General features: G+C 57.1%; 1 protein-coding gene across 1 annotated transcript; it reads right to left on the reverse strand.

The window, feature by feature from the left end:
- Window positions 1–580: 580 nt before the first annotated feature.
- Window positions 581–12,188, reverse strand: TSPO (translocator protein). Its single transcript, XM_019944498.3, has 4 exons — window positions 12,035–12,188; window positions 3,665–3,875; window positions 1,493–1,631; window positions 581–1,017 (listed from the first exon to the last, which is right to left on the reverse strand). Exons 2-4 carry the CDS (start codon window positions 3,844–3,846, stop codon window positions 829–831), a joined length of 510 nt encoding a protein of 169 aa, XP_019800057.1. The 5' UTR covers window positions 3,847–3,875; window positions 12,035–12,188; the 3' UTR covers window positions 581–828.
- Window positions 12,189–18,127: the final 5,939 nt, after the last annotated feature.

Here is an 18,127-nt window from a genome sequence, read left to right on the forward strand (position 1 = left end):
AACAGCTGCCCGCACAGGTCATGGGTCCCCCAATTCGAAGCCGGGGGTGACACCTCCAAATCTGGGTGGACCTGGGCCAGGGAGGAGCTGTCTGCTAGGTTGGGGCATGGCCAATACTGCCTCTGACCTCCCCTCCCAGATGGAGTGTTTGCGAGGCTGTCCCTGACGGGGTGAGGCTGGCATGAGTCCCAGCACCCCAGGGACAGGTTGGTCGGTGTCCCCTGCTCTGGGCCCAACCCCATCCTGGCTGAGGCCAGCAGAGGACCACTCTTGGCGCCCGAGCAGAGTCAGGCATTGGACCAGGCAGGCTGTGGGCCTGTGCCCTTCAAGTGGCTGGGTTGGGCTTCCTGGACGTGAGGGAGGTGGGCAGGGCCTCCTTCCTCAGCTGCAGCTATGCCAGTGTCTGCTGCTCCACCCTGGACAGGCCACCTCCGCTCCTGGAAGGGTCCCGAGAATTGTGGCGAAGCCCCGGCCGGGCCCAGCGTCATCTGGATGGTACAACCCGGACGCATCCAGCAAGAGGACGAGCCCCTCGCCCTCCCCACGGCCAAGGGTCCCCCCCAAGTAAAAAGGCCACTGCCAGGAGGTTGAAAAACTTTATTTGGCTTATAAAATTCCACATTCTGACAGCGATCTTCGAGCAGTGCAGAAAGCACAGGATTCTGTTTCTGGGGTGGGGGCTCGGCCTGGAGCACCTCTGAAACTGCTGGTGACCCCTGGGCTGAGACCGGACACACAGGCAGCCTGGCGGCCAGGAGAGCCCGGGGGCCACCACCACCAGCAACGCCTGACCCGCAGTGGCTGCAGTCCTCGGAGGACGGGGCGCCTTCATTCCGAGAGCCGACGGCCACGGCTGTGGTCCTGGTTGTCCCGCCAGACGCAGTAGTTGAGCGTGGCCGCAAAGGCCAGCCAGGCCAGGTACGGGTAGAGCAGGCAGGCGGCCGGTGGGCTCACCTGGTGCCAGACCACGGCCGTGGCTGCCGCCACTCCACCCATCAGCAGGAGGTCCACCAGGGCCTGCACAGACACAGAGGGACGACAGGGAGGCCTGAGGCTCCACGTACCCATGGGGCTGTGTGTCCCAGATGCCCACCACCACAATGCCTGAGGGAACTCTCCATCTGCCTCTCAGTGACCTGGCCAAGCCCCTCCCCCTTTTCTGCCTCGGTTTCCTCATCTGTAAAATGGGAACAATTGCCTTCCCTGACTATGTCATGTGTGGGGTGCACAGCACCAGGTGTAATGTGGGTTCTCCTATACCAACGGCCCCTAAACCCATCAGAGCCCCACAAGGCTTCCTGCATTGGAAGAAGAGCAGCTTAGGGGCCCTGGTCCCCTAAGAGCTTCTGAGGAGACGTGAACCAGCAGCCAAGTGCCTCCCCTGCCCCCGCCCTTAGACTCTGACCCTGGGGGTCTGGGATGTGATGCCCCATGTCCCCCAAGGGAGGGGCCGTCTCCAGGGACCAGGGAGACAAGCCAAGGTCACACTTACCCAACCCATTTGTCGGGCACCGAAGAAGAGGGGAGGCCATGCCCAGTTCAGAGCCAGCTGCCCAGCGTAGAGGCCCAGGGGAACCACAGCCTCCTTCGAGAAGCCCCCCAGCTCTTTCCAGATCATGTAGGAGCCATACCTGAAAGAGAGGCTGCCGGTCAGGGCACCAACAGGGAAGAGGCCAGGAGCCTCCCTGCAGGGCTAGAAGCCAAGCTCACCTCTGGGACCACACACTGATGGCTCAGGCATGCCCCGCCACTGACTGCTGTGTGGCCTCAGGGAAGTTGCTTAACCTCTCTGGGCCTTTGTTTCTCACGGGGTTGCTGTGGAGATTCTACTTAATACACTGGCAGTGCGTAGGGCAGTACCTGGCACATGGGACACTCAATAAATATTTGACATTATTATCTTCATCAGTTCTATAAAGGGGGAAGCACATAAGGCATGCAAGTAAACAGGATGGGACTTTTGGGCTGGGCCTTAGAGGATGAGTATGAGTTTGCCAGGGGAGGCAACGAGGATATGCAAAGGCTTAGAGGCATGCACGAGACCCCTGAGTGAGCCTATGTTACTGGTGAAGTCTGGGGGGCACTGGGGAGGTGAAGCAGAAGAAGGCCTGGTCATGGGGCTCTTAGGGCCACGAGGACAACAATAACACCACCAATAATAATAGCTAATGCCCTCCAGCATTTACACACGCAGGCACCGCTCTTTCCGAGCATTAGCTCATTCATTCTCATGGTAACGTCATGAGATGGGCAGTACTACCACTCCCATGTTACAGGTGCAGAAACTGTGGCACAGACAGTCAAAGCGCTAAGGGCTCGTGGCAGGCAATCAGTAGGTGAGTCAGCATTTGAACCCGGGTGGTCTGAGGCCAGAGCCTGGGCTTTTTATTCTGTGAGGGGTTGGACCTTATCTGGGCCACAGGGAGTTTCCACGGGGTTCCACAAGAGAGGTGCCAGATTTATGCTCCATCAGGATGTTGATGGCGGTGGGAGGCCTGGAGGCTGGAGCAAGTTAAGGCAGAAACAGTGGTGCCTGGGCCGGGACGGGGAGGAGAAAGCAGGATACAGGAGGGCCTGGGGCTGGCAGAGGGTGTGGCCCAGGTGACACCCAGGTTTCCAGGACTATCTTACTCCCATCAGAACCCTGGGGCGGACTTCCCTGGTGGCCCAGTGGTTAAGAGTCTGCCTGCCAATGCAGGGGACACGGGTTCAATCCCTGGTCCGGGAAGATCCCACATGCCACAGAGCAACTGAGCTAGTGAGCCACAACTACTGAAGCCCGCGCGCCTAGAGCCCGTGCTCCACAACAAGAGAAGCCACCGCAATGAGAAGCCCGCGCCCCGTAAAGGAGAGTAGGCCCCGCTTGACGTAACTAGAGAAAGCCTGCGTGCAGCAACGCAGCCATAAATAAATAAAAATAAAATAAATAAAAATTTTTAAATTAAAAAAAAAAAGAACCCTGGGGCATCAGCCTGGTCTCTGCTACCTGCCCTCTGCAGCCCCACCCTGCACTGGGCTGGCACAGAACCAGTATGCAGGGAACCTTCCAGAGAAGGGTAGGAAGCCGACCAGTCTCCTGGGTGCGGTTCCCACTGGAGCCACCGGGGGGTGGCGTGGGGGGGCACTCCCCCATCCAGTCCTGCTTTGCCTGGTGGCAGTTCCTGGGTCTAGTCCAGGAAATCCTGTAGGGCCCCGACTCCAAAGCCCTGTGTCTGTGGGAGGTCCCTTGTCGAATGCGGGGGTCGTGAAAATTAACCGAGACAAAGCCTGTCACCGGGCAGGTGCTCGACAGATGGCTACTATTACTGCTGTTCTTACTGCTACCGACCTTGGCAGCATCCACATGCCCACGTCTGAACTTTGCACACTGAGCCGGCCTCAGCCTGCTGCTGTGAAAACAGCCAGAATGCCAGTACAGGGCTGCCCACCCCTCCCAGGAGGCCCCAGAGGAAAAAGTTCAGTTGTGTAACCAACAGGCCCCATAGTTTTCTCCACCCTCACTTGCCAAACGAGGCCAGGAAGTGGTACCCGCTGCCCCAGGAACACCTGCACAGCTCCCGCTCTGGAGGAGAAGCTCTGCCCTCGGGCCTGGGCCTCGCCCTGCCCTGCCTGCCCCGGCAGGTGGACAGGCCCAGCTGCCAGGCCAGCACCCATGCCCACCTACCCCATGGCCGAGTACAGCGTGCCCCAGATGGGAGCCAGCGTCCAGCGGGGCGGGTGCCACGAGGGCTTCTGCAGACCGGCGTACCAGCGGAGACTCTCCCCGCGGACACAGTGGGAGCCCAGGAAGCCCCCCAGACTGGGCACCAGCGTGAAGCCCACGGCGGGCACCCAGGGCGGGGCCATTGCTGCTGCAGCTGCTGTTCCGGAAAGTTCTGAAAGAGAAGACAGGGCTGGGGTGAGAGGCGGCGATGCTCCAGAGCTGGGGCGGGGCCTCCCCTGGCGCTTCCTGAGGACCTACTGTGCACAAACCCGGGGTGGGTCTGTTACCAGACCCTCATCACTCATGGCTCAACCAGTCAACTGATGGAACAGCAGGAGGTGCAGAAAAGATGTGTGAGGCTGGGGGGCCAGTGCTGAGTCCGCCCTGCAGCCCCACCCAGCCCAAGGGCCCCAGGGAGTGCGCTTCCACCCCCACCCCCACCCACGAGGCTGCCCTGTCGGCTGCATGTCCACCCATGCCAGGCTCCTGTGCGCTCTCACCCTCACCCTTGGCCTTGGGTCTCCTGGCAAGTGACCCCTCCTCTCTGTTGCCTCAATCACGGCCAGTTTGGGTCCCCTCCACCAAGAAGGCTGCCCAGCCCCCCTCCCCAGGCGGTATTGTGAGGCCGCCTCGGTCCACACCCTGCGCCTGACGCTCCAATACTTCTCATTCAGTCATTCGTCATTCACGCAACAACAGGTAGCAGACAGAGCTTGGCTCGAATACCCGCTCCCCACCAACATACCGTGGCCTCCGGCAAATGAACAGGACATCAACGTGGCCGACCAGGTCCAGCCCAGTGTAGGAGGGGTCTCTTTGTACATCATCCCACGGGCCCACCCTGAAATCACCTCCCCTTCCCTGTGTTCCAGAGAGGGAAAACAGCCTCCCTGGGGTCACACAGCACTCTGGGGTCAGGCTCTGCCCAGGTCGAAAAGCTGCTGGGCCCTGACGCCCAGGGCCATGGACGTGGCGGGTGGAAAGGGACAGAGTTTAAGGCTGGTGAGGGCCCCTCAGCAGCCCTGAGAGGCTGACGGCGCTCAGGGCAAGGAAGGCCTGGATGCTGTCACCACCACCTCCAGGGCTGGAGCTCCCCAGGCAGGGACAGAGGGGACCCAATCTTCAGGTCTCTCCGTTCTGCTCGTCAAACACTCCCCCTTGCCCAGCAGCCCCCAGGTCTGAGCTGAGGACCTACTAGGCGCCCAGCAGTGCTCAAGGCTCCCGGGGAGCTGAGCTCATTGGGGCTGAGAGTCCAGCCAGACAGCAAGCGGGGGGGCCCTGGGCTGGGGTCGGGGGCCAGCTCTGCCTAACCTGCTGTGGGACCCCAAGCCTATCAGCACCCCCAACTGGGCCTCGGTTTCCCCACCACCAAATGAAGGGGCTGAGCTCCTGCTAACACGCCCTGACTCTAGTTGGAGAAGCCGGGAGTGTCTGTAGGAGATAAGAAGCCACACAGATGGATTACGTTCAGCAAACTTGCAGGAAGGCCTGCTGGGGCGGGGGCTGGGCACCCACGGCGGATGGAGCGGAAGAGGCCCAGACCTCAGACAGGGCACCCCGACCCGGGGTCAGAGAGAAGATGGTGCTGGAAGGGCACGGAGCACTTTCTCCCAGGACACGGGAGGGGACTGCGGCGGGGGAGGAGAGAGGCACGAGGCAGACGGGGCAGCAGGTACCCAGAAGAGGCCGTGCGCATCTGGAGGCAGTGGGCAGCCATCGGGGCTTCCGGGTGGAGGGCGAAGGCTGCCCAGGGCAGAAGGAGCAGCGGCTGGCCTGGGGCGGCACGAAGCTCCATGAGGTGCAGAAGCAACCTCAGTGCCCAACACCGGGGGCTGTTAAGGATGGGTCAACCCCCAAGTCCAGCTTGGAGGACTCTTTAGTGATGTGAAAACTGTCCTCAACATAACATTAAGTGCAGAAAGCAGAATATAAAATTGATACAGAACTATTCCAATTTTAGCAAAAAACGGATATGCATTTTAAAAACGGTAACAAGTGCGTGAAGACGTTAGCAGCCATCACCCTCATAAAACAAACACCTCCTGGGGAACGGCTGTGAGCCTGGCCCAGGCCCAGGCCCGACCCAAACACTGTCTTTCTGTCCTCACCCTTTGAGGGTCCCACACCATCTTATCCCACCTGCCGACGGACCCATGGTGCAGAGCGGCGGGGGCGTTTGCCCAGGGCCCCTCCACAAGCGGGCAGCTTGGGAGTCTAAGGCCCACACTCAGCAGAGGGATTTACGACGCTTTGTTATTGCTTTCCGAAATGTCTATAATGAGCATAATTTTAAAAGGAACAGTCGGAGAGTGTCAGGCATCCAGCAGAATCCGGCTCTGCCATCTAGTGACTCTGATTCCTCCCCCCCTGGGCCTCAGTTTTCTCGCCTGTCGAGTGGGGACAGTGAGCTCATTCCCCACGATCACTGCACAGATGAGCCGTGAGGACGAACACTGCCCAGGGCTGGCTGGTGACAAGTAAAGGTTCCTGTCCTTCTCCCCCCGCCCCCCTCACCCCACCCCCCGGCCCTCTGGTTTCCAGGGTGCACACAAGTGTTCCTGGGGTGGGGGCGAGGGTCTGATCTCACCACAGTACGAAGGCCCACCTCTCCCGGGGCCAGGAGAGCACTGGCCCCGTGCTGCTGCCAGGTGGATGTGGAGCCCTGGGACCCAGCCACCACTGTGTCGTCTCGGGGGAGCCCAGGCCACCTCAGCCGGCTTTCTCACCTACGCCATGGGGCACAGCCCTGCTCAGCCTGCTTAATAAACGTGTTGAACCCGCAGCCAAGTGACAGCCCTTCGGCGACCCTAACAAGCTGTGTTCAGTGCCTGAGGGCTCCCCTGGACCGTGACCTGAGCTGGGCAGGTGGGAGGGCTTCACCTCGCACTGACTCTCACACACAGGTAGGGTCACGGAGGCCCAGGGGGTCGGGGGCTGAACTGTGTCTTTTCCCAGGAAGGTCCCAATTTATGCCCACTTTGTCCCAAAAGAATGGCCCCCCTCCCTCTCAGCAGTGCTCCTTTTACAGGTGACCAAGGTTAATGCCACCAGTGTAAGACACATGACACGGTTCACAGAGGTGGACACACTCGCTCTGGTATTCGTGCCCCAAACACAAACCCCAGTCCAATCATGAGAAAACGTCACAATCCCAGACGGAGGAACATTCGACCAAATACCTGGCCTGCGCTCTAGCACTCTTGAAAAGGGTCAAGGTCACGAAAGGCAAGGAAAGACGGAGGGAAATGTCACCGACTAAGGACAAATAACAGCTAAACGCAATGTGGGATCCCAGACAGATGGGGTCCTGGGCCAGCTGAGCACGTTAGCAGGGTTACCGGCACGGTGTGAATTTCCTGGTTCCACTAGGGGAAGCTGGGTGAAGGGTACGCAGCAACTCTCTGCACTACCACTGTAACTTTACTGCAAGTCTAAAATTAGTTCAAAATGAAACATTAAAAAGAAAAGAAGGGGCTTCCCTGGTGGAGCAGTGGTTGAGAGTCCGCCTGCCGATGCAGGGGACGTGGGTTCGTGCCCCGGTCCGGGAAGATCCCACATGCCGCGGAGCAGCTGGGCCCGTGAGCCATGGCCGCTGAGCCTGCGCGTCCGGAGCCTGTGCTCCGCAACGGGAGAGGCCACAGCAGTGAGAGGCCCGCGTACCGCAAAAAAAAAAAAAAAAAAAAAAAGAAAAGAAGGACCCTGGTTTGGACACTAACGCTCACAGTCTCTGCTTCGGTCCCTAAGCCCCACCCCTGACCCACCTGCCATAAAGACCCCTCAGAGTTTGCTGATCATTTATTTGTTTTCTATTTCTTATTGCTTTTGGTTAATGGAAATGAGAGTCATATAACATAAAATGAACCATTTTAAAGTGCACAGGTCAGTGGCATTTGGTACATTTCCCAATGTCGTGCAACCATCTCTACCAAGTTCCACCCCAAAAGACGCCCACCCATCAGCTCACTCCCCGTTCCTCCCTCCCCCGGCCCCTGGCAACCACCATCTGCCTTCCGTCCCTGTGGATTTTCCTTTTCCACACGTTTCACACAAATGGGATCACACCTTATGTGGACTTTGGGGTCCGGCTTCTCTCACTGAGCGTGTGTTCGAGGCTCACCCACGTTGTAGCCTGGGTCCCTACTTCTCCCCACGGCGTTGTGGGCAGGGGCACTCGTGTCACCCTGCCACGGCACCCAGCCGGTGCCCGGGAAATCCCCAGCATGCCAGCCGACGGGGCTGGAGAGCCCACCACCCTGGTCCCTTGCTGTGCAGAACAAACACACCCAGGAAGAGGTGGCGGCTCTCCCCCCTGCGGTGACAGAGTGAGGCCTGAGCCCACGCTTCTGCTCAGCCTTCCAGGCTGCTGTGTTTATGCACCACCGGGCCAAGGGGATTAAAGGGTCTGCCCAGCCTGAGGGTCAGAAAACAGGTAGGTCAAATGCCCCACAAGGAGAGAGCCCAGGCAAAGAGCTTCCTGGGGCCTCACGGGGACTGCCAGGCTCTTGAATCACCCGATTAGGGGACCCACCAAGCTGAGTCATGCTGGGTGGGGCAGGGCGGGGCAGCTGGCCCAAGCAGGCCTGAGGGAGATCCATCCCGTGATGGGGTTAAGGGTTAGGGTTAGGGTTTGGGTTAGAGCCACTCCAGTGGCCGGGAGGGGGCGCAGGGCTCAGGCAGAGACGCAAAGCCACCCACCCGCCCTTCATCTGTTTCCCGTCAGAAGGTGACTAAGCGCCCACCTCGGCCCTGCCTGCAGTTCTCTTGGTGAAGCCGAGCCAAAGCTCCTCTCTGGGCCTCGGTTTCCCCTTACATCAGGTGGGTGTAACCTGCCCTGTGTGCCTCGTGGGGCTGTGGGCAGGCTCAAGGGAGGTCCGGATAAGCCAGGGGATGTGGGGGTCAGTGCTGGGGACCACTCATGCCTCCAGGAGAAGAAGCCACATGGCGCAGACCCAAGGCTGAGAAAATGTCAGCCGGTTGGTCACCCAACGCTCAGTGGGTGAAAATGCTTCCAAAAGGCCCCGCCCTCAAGGCCTGGGGCCACTGAAACTACGGCCAAGAAGGGCAAAGCAGAGAGTGGAGGCCCTGGGGTCAGGAGACCGTGCAAGGCCTTCGGGAGGGGTGGGGGGCGGAGCCTGGTGCAGGGCCCGGCTGTATTCATCCTGGGTCATCGCGGCTTCACAACAGCCGCAGGGGTGAGGCCAGCTGCTTCTCTTCTCAGGCCCCGAGTTCCACATCTCTCGGCCTCCATAGTGGGCTCCACTTTCCAGATGAGGAAACCGAGGCACAGGGAGTCACAGAACTTTCCAGGTCTGGGTGACTCTGAGACTTCCTGAAACACCCCTCCAGCTCCTGATCTGGAAGTCTGCTGGCCTCAGCTCTGGGCCACACAGCCAGTCACAACGATGGGCTGTGTCACCTCCCCTCTTCAGCTTCCTCCTCCATCGTGACAAGGCCCTTAAGCCCTGCCCCAGAAACCTGCGGGGGGGGGGGCCCAGGGCTCATCTCAGGGCACTCCCACCCCACCTCAGCCATTCCACCCCCTGCCTGGGCGCCAGAGGATTCTCTCAGGACCAACAGCCTCACTCTCCCTCCCCAGCACCAGGGCCAGGGTCCCAGCCCCGACGAGGCCTCAGGTCCCAGCTGGGCCCGCGGACAGCAGTTTCAGGATCAGAATCCTCCCTGCCCCTGGCGTGAGACTAGGATCTCTCTCCTAGCGATGCTTCACTCCTGGGCCTCTGCGGCCCCGTCTGTGAAAGGGAGGTGGTGACAGTGGGCCTCGGGAGGAGCTTTCTGTTCTCTGAGGCCTCCCTATAGAAGGTGACAGGAACTGCTGCTCAGAAACAGAACAGAGTTTTGCCGTTTCTCTGGTCCCCACCTCCTGGGCTGTACCCAGCCCCTCCTGGGTCCTATGTCTCCTTCAAGCCACCACCGATGGTCTCAGGGACCTGTTTTAAGGCTCCTTTTTTTTTTCTTTAAATGACTCACAGCTAATCGTCTTCATTATAACCTCTGTTAATCTTTTTCATTATGAAAGTATCCAATGTAACAGACAGCAGGTCTGGAAACCCAGCTGGTCTGGGATGGGGTAGGGCTGGGGGTGACAAAGGGGAATCTGCTTTCCGGAGAATGACTATTGAGACAGAAAGCACGCTCAGGCATTGCTGGCACCATCGAAGATAAGTAAAAGAAAATATAAATAAGAGACAGATTCAGAAATGAAGTAATGAAAAGTCAAAAGTGTATACGGCACAAAGTACGCTCGCCCCCTGTCAGCACCTCCCCTACCCCCGCTCAGCGATCCACTGTCAGCGGTTTCTGGTTTCTGGCTGAACCAGCTGGACACCATTCAGTCATGGCCAGGCAGACACACACACACACACACACACACACACACACGCACACACATTCCAGGCACACACTCCTCTGGGCATGCACTGTGGAGGAAGCAGGGCTTTGAAATCAGACCACGAGCATTTGAACCCCAGCTGCATTGCTCTGTGCCCCTGGGCAGTTTCTTGGGTGAGCGTCAGTTTCCCCCCAGTTCAGAGGCTCCCTTGGAGGCCCAGGGCTCTGTCTGAGGCTCCCAATGCGGAAGCTGAGCAGCCTGTCTCCTTGCTCCCCGAAGAGCCTTTCTCCTCAGCCCCTTTCCCAACCAGTGGACAAGAGCTACTGCTTCCTGGGAGCGGCCCCTGGCCTCCCGCTGCCCTGTGTCGGGCTCCCCACGCCACTCCCCAGAGAGACACTGGGGCCTTCGGCCCACATCCAAGCAGCCTGGCCTTTGGGCCGTGGGCCTGCTGTGCACCAGGCACTCTGGGCCGTGCTCCTCGTACACAGCCTCATCCTTGGCCGTGACCCTTTGGGACACCCTCAGTTACACATCCTTAGGGGAGGCTCGAGTCCTGCCCCTGCCCCTGCCGTCCACCCTGCAGCATGTGGCTGGTACCAGGTACCATCGTGCCCTAGCAGGCCAGCCCGAGAGGCTCCCAATCCGGGCCGGGCCACAGGCCTCGGCAAGGCTGGCTCTGGCACTCAGCCATGTGTTCACAGCTGGAAGCCCCCCTGTAAGCAGATAGGGTCGAGTGCCCCCCAAGGAAGAGAACCGTGCGTGGCTTTCTTGACACAAGAGAAGCCATTTTAGGCCTAAGCCGTTTTGTGATCGAAGCCTGGCCACAGGGCTTGCCCTTGAACAGGCCTCTAATAATCTTAAGGGAATGAAAGAACAGACAACTGTTATCAGGCAAGAGAAATAACAATAGCAAAGATAATAAGTCAGTTGTAAAGACTCCCAGTTCTGTCTCAGTGGTAAAGGTTACCCCGAAACACGTTTTTGAGCTGTTTTGCAGAATTTAAACACATCTCCCTACCCTCACCCCAAGTGCTCCAGCTACCAGATCAGCTGGAACCTAAGGGACAAGAAGCTGAGCTTTGCTGACCCGTCGTAACTTCAATCAACTAAAGCTTGGACTCTATAGACCTCTGCCCCAATTCTATGTTGAATTCTCCTCTGCTCAAGCCCCTTCATGAATAGGCAGCTTAAAACTTCCCCAGTTTGGCTGTTTGGGGAGACACTTCTTTGGGAAAGCTCCGAGGCGCTCTCCTTACTTGTTGGAAGGAATAAATCCTGCTTGCTTGTGCCTTTTGGACCCAGTTTTCCGGGAACAACACGACCCCTCCCACCTGGGCTCCCAGCTCCTTTGCAGCAGGGGCAGGGGACAGGCAAGTCCCAGCGGATGCCCAGCCCACACCGGGACGTGTAGGTTACAGTGCATCTGAGCACTTGACGGGGATCTAGGGACCCGGTCCTAAGGCTCCGCGGGGCCTTCACTGGCTTTGGACAAATAACTTCCCCTTCTCTGGCCTGGGTTTCCTCCCTAGAAATGGGGTGTCTCAAGTGGATCAGGAGCCCGAGGTCTCCCAGGCACTTTGTGATCCTCAAGGTATCCCGCTCCTCCACTCCCGCCCTCTGCCGGCCGCGGCTGCTCAACTACCGGATTGGGCGGGAAGCGGGGGTGCCTGGTCCCTCCCGCGGCTCCGCTTCCCGCGGGACCCGAGGGCCCAGCGGGGTGCGGCGGGGCGGGGGTGCCCAAGTTCCCCCTTCCGCGCCCCCAATCCCGCCGGAACCCGGCCGCGCAGGAGCGCCGACCGCTGAGGCCAGGGCCGGGGGGAGGGGTGTCACCGCCCCCCTCCCGCCGGCCGGCCGCCCCCTGGGTCCCCGCCACCTCCCGCCGCAGTTTCCCCTCGGGCCCCGCGCCGGCGGGTGGGCGCTGTCGTGGGTCGCTGCCGCACGGGGCCCCCTTCCCGCCGCCCCTTCGAAGCCCCGAACCCACTCACCGGCGACGACGACTCGCTAGGGGAACGGCACTGCGCGGCGGGAGGTGGGGGCCGGGCCCGGACCCGGACCCGCCCGCGAGGCCCCGCCCACCCCGGCCCCGCCCGGCTTGGCTGGAAACCCGGGCGGCGGCCGCCGACAACCTCGCGGCTTGGGGCGCTCCCTCCTCTGGCCGCCCTGCCAGAAAGACGCGCCTCCGCCTCCCCCGGGCACGAGCGCGCCTCCCGGCCGCTTCTCCTTCCCACCGTGACCGCCCCGCCGCGCAGACACTGCCGGCTCTGCGGGCAGGTCGCGTCTCTTCCTGTGCCTCATTTCTCCTATCTGTAAAGTGGGCCGATAGAGATCACCGATCTCAGAGAGGGCAATTACGTCGCCTGACGGCAGAGCCCTGAACATCCTTCTACACAGCAACCCCGGCCACCATCTCCGGAGGAGAGCCCCAGTTCCTTTAGCTGTTGCCCCAGGACAGGAGGCAGCCCTGGCCCAGCCTCTCTGCGGCTGGCTCCCTCCGCCTCCATCTCCTCATCGGTAAAATGGGCACAGCATGGTGGGACTAAGGAGGATGCCACATGGTAACGCAGGAGACCACAGGCGCTTGGCATTCAGTGACCATCACAGCCCAGAGGTGGCCTCCAGTTGGCCAGGGTCACCCTGATGGGACAGCGTGTCCAGGCCCAGGCCTTGAGCACTTCACCGCCTCATCTGCATGCATTGCTTTATTACTGCAGCCCAGGGCCTGTCACTGCCCCCCTTGACTAACTTGGCCTGGCGGGGCCCGCAGACTGCCAGAACCACAACTGCCCGAACTGGACACTTGGGGTGGGGGTCGGGAGGCCCAGGTGAACCCTGCCTGCTGCTCCTGGGCTGAAGTCTGACTTCCCAAGGCCCTGCCTTTTTTGCCTTCATGGACCTCTTCTACCTTTGACTGCGTTTGTATAAAGGCAGGTATAATCCAGGCTGGGTTCTTTTCACGTTTTTCTTCTGATTTTAAAAGAAATGAAAATATTTTCCTGGATCCCTCAAGGTACCATGGGCCCACACGTTGTGGCTACTGTTCCTCACGAAGTTGGTCTGGCCACGCCTCCCAGCAAGCGGCCAGCCCTCACCCGCTTCCTGTAAGGAGGTGCCCAGTGGCTCGGCTGAGAGGGGCGGGGAGGCAATGCAGCTTCCCTCCCGCCTCTCCCCTCCCGCCTCTCCCCTCCCTCTTGCAGGGCTCAAGGCCCACGGGGCATCCTGGGAGGCAGCGATTTCTGGTCCCAAATACTTGCTGGGCACCAGGGCCCGGTGCAGCGGGCGGGCAGAGAACAAACACACTAGGCCCACCCTTTTCACAGGTGAGCCCCTGCAGCTCAGAGGGCCCGTGGCTGCCATAGGGATTAACACTGCAGGTCTAGATGAGATGTGGATGCCCCTCCTGGGGTGCTGGGAAGCCTCCCGTTACTTGTGCCCCCCTCTGCCCAACCCCACACACCCCACCTAAGCCTGGGCAGCGGCCATCATCCTCCCTAACTGGCCCCCAGGGAGCCCCTTCCATGCCCCTCCTCTGCTCCCTTAGGATACAGTCCAAGCCTTGTACCTGGCACTCAAGGCCCTGACTGCCTGACCCTATCCCACCTCCGTGCCTTTGCATACACTGTTCCCCCTGCACAGAGGATCCTTCACTCCCACCCTGGGCAGCTCCACGTGTCCAAGTCTGACTGCTCCCCAGTGTCACCCCAGGAAGCTCTTCCAGAACGCTGACTCTGTACCACCCCCACTCTAATCGGGCAGTGACCTCTGAACTTCACAGCACTGAGCATAGGAGCCTCTCCTGGGCATTTGGCACGTGCCAACCTCAAGGGATGTATATATTGAGCACCACAGGTTGCCCAGCTCTCGGCTCAACCCTGGAGGGTACAACACAAGCAAACCCAGCCCCCGGCCTCAGTCAATCGAGGAAGGAAACATGGAACACACCCTCCCAAACCCCAGAGGATACTCAGAGAGGTGACAAGGTCACACAGCTTGTCAGTGATGCAGTCAGGATTTATACCCCTGCGGTCCAGGGCCTGAGCTCTTAACTATTGTGTCATTCATTAGGCTTCTCAATTCTAAGTGTGATTTGAGTACAGTATTTTCTTATATTTTGTGTGTTTACTTTCTTACATGAATAATTCATATTTATTGTAAGGAAATTGGAAAATACAGGCAAAAAGAAAAAAGTCACCCACTCTCCCATTACCCAAGCACAGGCAACACTGTGAGTTTTTCTATGCCTTTTTCTAAGCATGTGCACATGTTTCTTTACAAGAATGCCTTCATGAAATAATTGGTTTTGTAATTTGTTTTCTTCCCCTTACAATAAATCAGAAACCTCTTTCTACATTATCAAAAATTTGTCTACATTTAACACGTGTGCGCTTTAGAATAATAACAAGATGCCGTCTGTCCACCCCCAGGTTAATAAGAAGAAGATTCCCAGGGCCCTAGGAACCTCCTGGCGCTCTCTCTGGGGATTGCTCCTGCCACTCCAGAGGTCACCTCTGTCTTGACTTTTGGGTTAAACACGCCCTTACTTTCCTTTAGAGTTTTATTAAGACCCTTAGGTATGTCTCCCTGAGCCCTATATTGATTCGCTTCCAACAGCTGAGGGGCAGCATGCAGCTGGCTGGAGAGAGTGGACATGATGGCCGGGGCAGAGGAAGACCCCTACGAAGGTGAAACTGAACTGAACCGCTGGGGCACAGACTGGCCTCAGCCTCCCTGAGCATTGACAGGAGTCCCTCTGGGGCAGCTGGTGGGCAAGGCTGGGTGTGCAGCTCCCCTGTCGGCACATCCCGCCAGGCTGTGGTGTGGACATTCAATATGAAATAGAGGCATGGGCTGTGTGTCTTCTTGCTTCTGAGCTCACTGCACCTGTGTCCAGACCTCAGGAGCGGGGGTGGACACTTCCGTGAGACGGAACAGTGTCCTTCACTGAGCCAGGCAGCAGAACATGGAAGGGAGAACAGGGTCTCATCAGCCTGTGATCAAGACAGCCAAATGTGGACGGGAACCTAGGCCAGGCTCACCAGACATTCCAGTTCCTAAACAGGCAGGACAGTGACAGGTGGCAACTTGGTGATGACAGCCCTCTGTGCATCTCTGATGTACCGGCTGCTCGAAGGCCTGGTGCACAGGTCATCCTGGGATCTCTCTTCACCACCAGCCTGGGGGTGGCCTTGACCCCTCTGTGGTAGCTGGCTTCTCATTTCCTGGACAGCACATCTCGCCCTTCCTGGTCCCCCTGTGTTGGCGATGAGCCCATCCTCCAAGAATGCAGTCTTTTTTTTTAATGTATTTTTTTTGACTGCGTTGAGTCTTCGTTACTGCGCGTGAGCTTTCTCTGGTTGCGGTGAGCGGGGTCTACTTTTCATTGCGGTGCGGGCTTCTCTTGCTGCGCAGCACGGGCTCTAGGCGCGTGGGCTTCAGTAGTTGTGGCGTGTGGGCTTAGTTGCTCCGCAGCATGTGGGATCTTCCCGGACCAGGGCTTGAACCCATGTCCCCTGCACTGGCAGGCGGATTCCTAACCACTGCGCCACCAGGGAAGTCCCCAGGGATGCAGTCTTAAGAAAGGCTACATAGGAGGTATCTTTTTTGAGATCTTGCACTCTGTCCTGTGGTTGACTGATGTTTGACTGAGTAAAAATTCAAAGTCGGAAATCATGGTCCTTCAGCATCACGGAGACATGCCGTTTTCCAGCTGCCATGGTGGTGATAAGCAGACTGAAGCCATTCTGTGTTCTGGGCCTTTGTGTGTAACCCCCTTTGTTCTTCCTGGAAGATTTTAAGCTTTTCGTCCCCAGAGTCCTGGAATTCCATGCTGATATTCCTCGATGTGGGTCTAATTTCATCCAATGTTCCAGCTCTCAGGAAACTCATATCTTTTATTTTTCAGAAACTGGATTTTTAGAGGGGATGATTTCCTTCCCTCCATTTTCTCACTTCTCTTTCTGGAATCCCTATTACTCAGAATCCTGGACTTCCTGGGCTTGTCTTCTAACTTCCCTTCCTCTCCTGCTTCTCATGGTTTGCTTTCTTCTTTTTCTGTAAACTTCTGTGACATTTCCTCAACTTTCTCTTCTTGGCCCTCTATTGATTTTTTAAAATTCAGCTATCCTATTTTTTTATTTCCAAGGGATTTTTGTTGTTGTTGTTTTCTCAAGATTCTTTTTTTTAAAAAAATAACTTCCTGGACTTCCCTGGTGGTCCAGTGGTTAAGACTCCATGCTCCCACTGCAGGGGACACAGGATCAATCCCTGGTTGGGGAAGATCTGGAATGCTGCACAGCGTGGCCAAAAAAAAAAAAAAAAAAAAAAAACTATAAAAAAAAATTAAAACTTCCTGTACATTTTTCACTGATGCAATGTCTTCTCTTACCTCTCAACTATCAAGGATAATTTTCTTAAAACAATTATTTTCTTCTCTCATCATAGTCTCTGATTCCTATGCATTGTAGTTATTTTATTTTATTTTTTTCTGTGTGTAAGAGGCTTTCCTCAGATGCCTGGGAATCTTTGCCTGGCTGCTCATGATAAGAAGAAAAAAGGAAAATAAGTCTTTGGATGGTATTTGTTGAATTAGCTTCACTGTAAGTTGAACTTGTTGGTCATTTGTCTGGTAACTTCCTGGACTGTCAATATCTTCAGCATTTTCCTCTTGTACTGGTCAGATTCCCCAAGGCCCTCCAGTTCTTGCCTGGAGGGTAGGGGTCTGGCGGCACGTTTCTGGGAGCATGGGAGGAGATCTCTGCATTCAGCAGTCAGTATCCACCTGTTTCAGCAGAGAACCCACATTCACCATGATCCTTGGCCTGCCCAGCCCTTTCCAGAGCTAAGCATTTGCCAGAATGAGGGAGAGGTATCACCCAGGGGCTAAAGAGAGGGAAGACATCTAAAGATCTAACTGTTCTTGAAAGACACCTTCAAATAGTTCTCTTAATTTCAGCCTTTTTTTTTTTTTTTTTTTTTTGCGGTACGCACGCCTCTCACTGTTGTGGCCTCTCCCGTTGCGGAGCACAGGCTCCGGATGCGCAGGCTCAGCGGCCATGGCTCACGGGCCCAGCCGCTCCGCGGCATGTGGGATCTTCCCGGACCGGGGCACGAACCCGTGTCCCCTGCATCGGCAGGCGGACTCTCAACCACTGCGCCACCACGGAAGCCCAGTTTCAGCCTTTTTTAACCCTTAGATCTAGAAGTGCCTAGGGCTACCAGTTCCTAAGCAGTTAAGGATTCTGTTGTATGAATAAGGGTTGGTTCTCAGCCTTCGGCCGTCTGGAGTCTCCTGAATCAGATAATACTGTTCATCCTGGTTTCCAGCTTGAAGAGATTCTGTTGCTGTTCCTGTTCTCCCTGTCCTTGTTTTATGTCTTTAAAAGATTCCTTTCCTCTGGGTTTATGTGCTTCTGGAGGCAGCGTGTGCTCTGTTCATGCCTTAACCTGAAAACCTCCTCCATATCTTTTATCACCACAGCATTGTATAGATTTGCCATCATTTATTTAACTAATCTCCTCTTGCTGGATATGCACCTCACTTCCTCCTTTTCCGTGTCAAAAGCAAGGCTGCTGCGGATGACCTGAGAGCTCATCTGATTCTTTTCTCAGGACAAGCTCACTGTAGTAGACTTGATGATGTAAGTCTGATCTCGGAGAGACAGCAGTGAGCAGTCCTGAAGAGAGATTGTAGTTCTCTGCCCAGGAGTCGAACCTGGATAGCCTAGATGAAAACCAGGAATCGTAGCTGCTAGACCACGAGGGGCTAGAGACTAGAAGCAAAGGGGCCCTAGCTCTTTCCCCCATTTTAAAGCAAGAGTGTTTCAAGAAGGCAAAAACTGTAAAATCAGGTACAAAGTTTATTATTAGAGACACAGCATAACATGTGGGAGAGCACACAGACAAACAGTTTGTTTAAGACAGAAGCAGGGCAGAAATACACACCTGGAGGGAAAGGCTACCAGCCTTCTCTCTAATGAGGGGGGGCCAGTAAGTCAGAAGCTAGCCAGAAATATACCCACAGAGAGTGTGGGAGTCCTGAATGAGGAGCTCAGTAATGAGGTGATTTAAATCACGTATATAGG

The sequence above is a fragment of the Tursiops truncatus genome, chromosome 11 (genome assembly GCF_011762595.2).
Source record: "Tursiops truncatus isolate mTurTru1 chromosome 11, mTurTru1.mat.Y, whole genome shotgun sequence".
NCBI classification, from domain to species: domain Eukaryota; kingdom Metazoa; phylum Chordata; class Mammalia; order Artiodactyla; family Delphinidae; genus Tursiops; species Tursiops truncatus.